The following is a 7,851-nucleotide window of genomic DNA, read 5'->3' as shown; positions in this document are numbered from 1 at the left end:
GGGGAAACCAAGCGGAGGCTTGGGGACTGCTTTGCGGAACACCTACGCTCGGTTCGCACTAAACAACTGCACCTCCCAGTCGCGAACCATTTCAACTCCCCCTCCCATTCCTCAGACGATATGTCCATTCTGGGCCTCCTGCAGTGCCACAACGATGCCACCTGAAGGTTGTAGGAACAGCACCTCATATTTCACTTGGGAACCCTGCAGCCCAATGGTGTCAATGTGGACTTCACAAGCTTCAAAATCTCCCCTCCCCCTACCGCATCCCAAAACCGGCCCAGCTCGTCCCCACCTCCCTAACCTGTCCTTCCTTCCCCACCTATCCCCCCCTCCCACCTCAAGCCCCACCCCCATCTCCTACCTACTAGCCTCATCCCGCCCCCTTGACCTGTCCGTCCTCCCTAACTACACTCACCTTTACTGGCTCCATTCCCGCCTCTTTAACCTGTCTGTCTCCTCTCCACCTATCTTCTCCTCTATCCATCTTCTATTCGCCTCCCCCTCTCTCCCTATTTATTTCAGATACCCCTTCCCTTCCCCCATTTCTGAAGAAGGGTCTAGGCCCAAAACGTCAGTTTTCCTGCTTCTCTGCTGCTTGGCCTGCTGTGTTCATCCAGCTCCACATCTTGTTATCTTAGGTTCTTGATTAGTTCAGTGGATCAAGGGTTACAGGGAGAAGGTAGGGGAATAAGGTTGAGAAACGTACCAGCTGTGATTGAATAGTAGTGCAGACTTGATGGCCAAATGACCTAATTCTGCTTGTGTATATTGTGGTCTAAAAAGGAACTTTATGGAATTTTGGATCACAAAGGGATATCATTTGGAACATGACGACTATGCTGACTCTTTGAAAGATCTATCCAATTTGTCCCAGCCCCCTGCTTTTTCCCACAAATCTTAAAAAATCTCTTGGCATTCTAAGATGTCAGTTACAGGATTTGCAAGGGAAGTTGTAATAAAAATAACTTTAAAAGGCTCTGAAGGTAAACTAAGGGTTGAAGTTGAATTTTATTTAGTGACAAAATATTCTGTGCCCGGTGGTTGATATTGGACTAACAACCTCAGAATCTGACTCAGAATCTATTGTAGCAGCTGTCATGGTCACAAATTCCAATGCTATGTAGCACTAAAGACCTGCCCTGGTTTGATCATGTCCTAAGTGGAAGGGAGCCTCTCACCTGGTCTAATATGTGCATGCTTCTAGCCGTATTGTAAGGTTGACTTTTAATTGCCAATTGATTATAAAAGAGCCACCACCATTTTCTCAAGACTGCTTGAAGATGGACAAATGAAGTCATCCTTTATAGGTATGTCTCATCCTAAAGAAAAACCTCCACCTAGATAAACTGTGAAACTGATTACAATGCCGGTTTTATTATTCGCCCCTTTGGCGGGTAGGCGATAGCCTAGTGGTATTATCGCTCGACTATTAATCCAGAAACCCATCTGATGTTCTGGGGATCCGGATTCAAAAAAAAAGTCTAGAATTAAGAATCTACTGATCACCATGAAATCATTGCTGATTGTCGGAAAAACCCATCTGGTTCACTTATGTCCTTCAGGGGAGGAAATCTGCCACCCTTACCTGGTCTGGGCGACATGTGACTCCAGACCCACAGCAATATAATTGACTCTCAACTACCCTCTGAACTGGCCCAGCAAGCCACTCAGTTGCACCAATCGCTACAAAGACTCAAAGAAGTGAAACTGGATGGATCACCCGGCATCAACCTAGGCATCGGAAAAGCCTACGACCGTGCAAAGTCCTCCCCTCATTAACATCTGGGCGTTAGGGCCCAAATTGGGAGACCCAGCAGAGGGGGTGGCACAGTGGTACACAGTTGGGAGGGAGTTGCTCTAGGAGCCCTCAACATTGACTCCGGACCCCATGAAGTCTCAAGGCTTCAAGTTAAACATGGGCAAGGAAACCTCCTGCTGATTACCACACACCGTCCTCCCTCAGCTGATGAATCAGTATTCCTCAATGTTGAACAACACTTGGAGAAAGCGCTAAGGATGGCAAGGGCACAAAATGTACTTCAGGTGGGGGATTTCAATGTTCTCCACCAAGAGTGGCTTGGCAGCAGTACTACTGATCGAGCTGGTCGGGTCCTAAAGGACATAGCTGCTAGACTGGGTCTACAGCAGGTGATGAGGGAACCAACAAGAGGGAAAAACATACTTGACCTCATCCTTACCAATCTGCCTGCTACAGTTGCATCTGTCCATGACAGCATCGGTAAGAGAGCCCATGGCACAGTCCTTGTGGAGACGTGTCCCACCTTCACATTGAGAACAACCTCCATCGTGTTGTGTGGCACTATCACCGTGCTAAATGGGACAGACTTAGCACAGATCTAGCAACAAGACTGGGCATCCATGAGGCACTGTGGGCCATCAACAGCAGAATTGTTCTCCAACACAATCTGTAGCCTCATGGCCTGGCATATCCCCCACTCAACCGTTACCATCAAGCCAGAGGATCAACCCTGGTTCAATGGAGAGTGCAGGAGGGCATGCCAGGAGCAGCACCAGGCATACCTAAAGATGAGGTATCAACCTGGTAAAGCCACCAAACAGGACTACTTGCACACCAAACAGCAAAAGCAGCAAGTGATAGACAGAGCTAAGCGATCCCACAATCAATCGATCAGAGCTAAGCTCTGCAGTCCTGCCACATCCAGTCGTGACTGATGGTGGACAATTGAACAACTCACTGGAGGAGGAGGCTCCACAAATATCCCCGTCCTAAATGATGGAAGAGCCCAGCACATAAGTGCAAAAGATAAAGCTGAGACATTTGCAGCAATCTTCAGCCAGAAGTGCTGAGTGGACGATCCATCTGTGCCTCCTCCAGTGGTCCTCAGCATCACAGATACTGGTCTTCAGCCAATTCGATTCACTCCACGTGATATCAAGAAATGGTTGGAGACACTTGATACTGCAAAGGCTACCAGCCCTGACAACATTCCGGCAATAGTACGGAAGATGTGCTCCAGAACTTGCCGCTCCCTTAGCCCAGCTGTTCCAGTACAGTTACAACACTGGTATCTACCCGACAATGTGGAAAATTGCCCAAGTATGTCCTGCACATAAAAAGCAGGACAAATCCAACCCTGCCAATTACCACCCCATCAGTCTCTGCTCGATCATCAGTAAAGTGATGGAAGGTGTCATCAACAGCGCTATCAAGCAGCACCTGCTCAGCAATAACCTGCTCAGTGATGCCCAGTTTGGGTTCCGCCAGGGCCACTCAGCTCCTGACCTCATTACAGCCTTGGTTCAAACATGGACAAAAGAGCTAAATTCCAGAGGTGAGGTGAGAGTGACAGCCCTTGATATCAAGGCTGCATTCGACTGAGTGTGGCATCAGCGAGCCCTGGCAAAACTGGAATCAATGGGTATCAGGGGGCAAACATTCTGGTGGTTGGAGTCATACCTGACACATAGGAAGACGTTAATGGTTGTGGGAAGTCAATCATCTCCGCTCCAGAACATCTCTGCAGGAGTTCCTCAGGGTAGTGCCCTAAGCCTAACCATCTTCAGCTGCATCATTAATGACAAGTGGCAAGTGACATTTGCGCCACACAAATGCCAGGCTATGATAATCACCAATAAGAGATAATCTAACCACCGCCCCTTGACATTCAATGGTGCTGCCATCACTGAATCCCCCACTATCAACATCCTGGGGGTTACCATTGACCAGAAACTCAACTGGACTCACCACATTAACAGAGTGGCTACAAGAGCAGGCCAGAAGCTGGGAATACTGCAGCGAGTAACTCACCTCCTGACTCCTCAAAGCCTGTCCACCATCTACAAGGCACAAGTCAGGAGGGTGATGGAATACTCCCCACTTGCATGGATGAGTGCAGCCCCAACAACCCTCAAGAAGCTTGACACCATCCAGGACAAAGCAGCCTGCTTGATTGGCATCACATCCACAAGCATCCACTCCCTCCACCATCGACGCTCAATAGCAGCAATGTGTACCATCTACAAAATGCACTGCAGAAATTCACCAAAGATCCTCAGAAAGCACCTTCCAAACCCATGACCACGTCCATTTAGAAGGATAAGGTCAGCAGATACATGGGAACACCATCACATCCAAGTTCCTTTCCAAGTCACTCACTATCCTGACTTGGAAATATATCGCCGTTCCTTCACTGTCGCTGGGTCAAAATCCTGGAATTCCCTCCCTAATGGCATTGTGCGTCAACCCACAGCAGGAGGAATGCAGCAGTTCAAGAAGGCAGCTCACCATCACCTTTTCAAGGGCAACTAGGGATGGACAAGAATCGCTGGCCAGCCAGTGATGCGCACATCCCACAAATGCATAAGGGAAAAAAAAGTCCAACTTGTTACTGAGAGGTGCCTGAAGTTTATTGTAAAACAAAAATCTCCAAATTTTCAGCAGGTCACAGGGACACGGATAGGCCATTCAGCCCCTCAAGCCTGTTCCATCATTCAGTGAGATCATGACTGACCTTCTGGCCTAATGCCATTTGCCTGCCTTGGCCCATAACCCTACCTTTGCTTGACAAAAAACATCTATCCCTGATTTAAACTTAACAACCGATGCTTTAGGTTGTTGACTTTTTCTTCAGAACTGATGATTTTCAATCTGAAATTTTAACTCCGTTTCTTTCTCCACGGATGCTGCCGGATTTGCTGAGTGTTTCCAGCAGCTTCTGTCGTCTTTTCAGATTTTCGGCGTCAGCACTTCTTATAATTTGCTTTTGTGTAGCTAGAGTTTTGTTGATTGAAATAAATAACAATGAATAGTGCAGTTTATTGGAGCCACAGATTGATGGGTTGCAAATTTCCAACATTTGTGACCCACTTGTTAAGCATGTGATCTCATTTTGAATGCTATAAATAAGACATAAGGAGCCATGTTTTTGCCTTGAAGGTAAAAATTGGAGGTCGAATCATTCTGGTTTTTTAGGAGAGTTGGCCCTTCCCGTCAAATTCTTGAACAACGTGATCAAAGACTTCCCACCTTCTGACCGGTTAATGACTCAGTAATGCAACGAGAAATTTACAGGATATAGTTTTTTTTCCCACAAAGCTTTCATGTTCAGACAAAATGTACAATGTTTTCTTCATAAGGTATCCAATGAATACAGCTCAGTTGTTGGCAGAAAATCTTTGACAGAAAAAATGCAGTGTGGATTTTGGTATTACTGTATTGATGAGGTTGGTTGGAGCTGGATTGGCAAATTATCATGTTATCCCTTTATATGTTAATAGGAACGGATTCATGCTTTGCAAACTGAGCTGCAGGCAGTAAACCACAGCAAAGCGACACTTGAAAAGGAACTACAGGCAATTATCTCCCTTACCAGCCAGGAACTTGAGGATTATAGAGAGAAGGTTTTGGATCTAGAGGATGAGGTAAGACCTAAACCAAACCAAGTTCTGTGTACGGGTATTATTATCAATCACACATACCCAATTTCATGTGACTGGGCTGGCAATCCAGAGGTTCGGGCTAATGTTCTAGGGACATGGGTTTGAATCCCACCACAGCAGCAGGTAGACTTTGAATTCTGTTAACAAATTTGAAATATAAAGCAGATCTGAGTTATGATCATCTATTGTCATAAAAAAATCTACTTTACTCTAGGGGAGGTGATGGCCTGTGGAAATATTGCTGGGCTGTTAATCCGGAAACCCAGGTAATGTTCTGGGGTAGACGAACAGGAGACTATAAGAACACAGCAAGCCAGGCAGCATCTGGAGGAAAGGAGCAGTCAACATTTCGGGTATTACCCTTCTTCAGGACTGGATGTGGAGTAGGGGGAGCTGCAAACAAAGGGCGGGGTGCAGAATGGTGGTGATAGATGGATGCTGGTAATAGGTATGACTTGGTTGGTCAATGGGAGGAATGAATCTGGTTGGTAGCTGGAAGGGAGGGTCAGAAGGTGGAATGGAAGGGAGGAGATGGGGCTGGAAAGGGAGCCAGGGGATGGGTGGGAAGGTTATTTTAAATTAGAGAACTGTGTTGAGTCCTCTGGGCTGTGGGGTACCCAGATGGAAGATAAGGTGGTGTTCCTCAAATTTGCATTCCAAGTCAGTGCGACACTGGAGGAGGCTGAGCATGGATGTGTTGGAGGGGGATTTGGCGGGACGGGTTGAAATGCACGGTGACCGGGAGGTTAGGTTAGCCATTACAGGCCAGGCAGAGATGCTTGGTGAAACGGTCACATAGTCTACATTTGGTCTCCCCAATGTAGAGAAGACCACGTCGGGAGCACCGGATGCAGTAGACTAGGTTGGAGGAGATGCAGGTGAAGCTCTGTCTCACTTGGAAGGACTGTTTAGGGCCCTGAGTGGAGGTGAGGGAGGTGGTGTATGGGCAGGTGTTGCATCTTTTACGGTTACGGGGGAAGGTATTGAGCGGATTGGAGTGGTTAGTGGGGAGTATGGCGTGAACTAAGGAGTGGCAAAGGGAATGGCCCCTGCGGAAGGCAGAGAAGAGTGGGGAGTGGAAGATGTTCCGTGTGGTGGGGTCTAATTGGAGTTGGTGGAAGTGTTTGAGGATGATACATTGGATGCGGAGGCTGGTGGGGTGGAAAGTGAGGACAAGGGAGAGACCTTATCTTTATTATGTTTTGGGGTTGGGTGGTTTAGAGCTGTGGAGCAGGGAATGAAGGAGGCGTGGTGGAGGGCCCTCTGGATGACAGAGGCGGCCAAAGAACTTTGTCTGATAAAGGAGGATATCTGAGATGCTTGGGAGTGGAATGTCTCCTCGTCAGAGCAGATGCAACAGATGGTGGAATTGGAAAAACGGGATGGAGTTTTTGCAGGATAGAGTGGGAGGAGGTGTAGTCTAGGTAGCTGTGGGAGCTACGGGTTTATAGTAAATGTCGGTCCGTAAACTGTCGCCAGAAATGGAAACTGAGTGGTTGAGAAAGGCAAGGGAGGTGTCTGAGGTAGACCAAGTGAATTTGAGGGCAGGGTGAAAATTGTTTGCAAAGTCGATGAACTGCTCCAGTTCAGTCTGGGTGCAGGATGCAGCACCCGTACAGTTATCGATGTAACGGCGGAAGAGTCGGGAATCAGTATCAATGTACGTACAGAAGAGGGACTGTTTGTTTTTAATGTTCTGGGGAACAGGTTCGAATCCTGCTATGGCTGATGGTGGAATTTTAAATTCAGTTAAAATTAGAATTAAGTGTTTGTGACTCCATTGTCGATTGTTGGGGAAATCCATCTGATTTACTACTGTCTTTTAAGGAAGGAAAAGTGCCATCCTTACCTCCCTGCGATTCCACACCCACAGCAATATGGTCTTAACTGCCCTCTGAGCAATTAGGGATAGTTAGTAAGTGCTGGCTTAGCTAGTGACACCCTCATCCCATGAATAAATAATATGAAAAATGTCATTTGGGGAAGGAGATCTGTTGTAATTACCTGGTCTAGCCTTCATGTGACCTCCAGGGTCATACCTACGTGACTGATTCTTGACTGTCCTCTGAAATTCACTAGCAAGCTGCTCAGTCCAGGGGAGGTGATGGCCTAGTGGTATTATTGCTGGACTATCAATCCAGTGACCCAGATAACGTTCTGGGGACCCGGGTTCGAATCCCGCAATGGTAGATGGTGGAATTTGAATTCAATAAATATCTGGAATTAAGAGTCTAATGATCACCAAGAATCCATTGTCGGGAAAAACCCCTCTGGTTCACTCATGTCCTTTAGGGAAGGAAACTGCCATCCTTACCTGGTCTGGCCTACATGTGACTCCAGACCCACAGCAATGTGGTTGACTCTGAACTGCCCGATGGGCAATAAATGTTGCCTAGCTAATGACGCCCTCATCCCATAAAGTAAGTT

The 7,851-nt window shown here is 47.2% G+C and overlaps 1 protein-coding gene across 10 annotated transcripts in view; it reads left to right on the top strand.

Annotated features, from left to right (window-relative positions):
• golga3 (golgin A3) overlaps positions 1-7,851 on the top strand; it is an 82,985-nt gene that overhangs the window by 54,393 nt on the left and 20,741 nt on the right. For all 10 annotated transcript variants that reach the window (XM_048611431.1, XM_048611434.1, XM_048611432.1 and 7 more), the window contains one exon: positions 5,263-5,406. In XM_048611431.1, coding sequence (XP_048467388.1) covers positions 5,263-5,406 — 144 coding nt within the window. The remainder of the gene's footprint in view (positions 1-5,262; positions 5,407-7,851) is intronic.

The sequence above is a fragment of the Rhincodon typus genome, chromosome 24, assembly GCF_021869965.1.
Source record: "Rhincodon typus isolate 14 chromosome 24, sRhiTyp1.1, whole genome shotgun sequence".
Taxonomy (NCBI): Eukaryota; Metazoa; Chordata; class Chondrichthyes; order Orectolobiformes; family Rhincodontidae; genus Rhincodon; species Rhincodon typus.
This window is presented reverse-complemented; position numbering and strand designations above follow the sequence as displayed.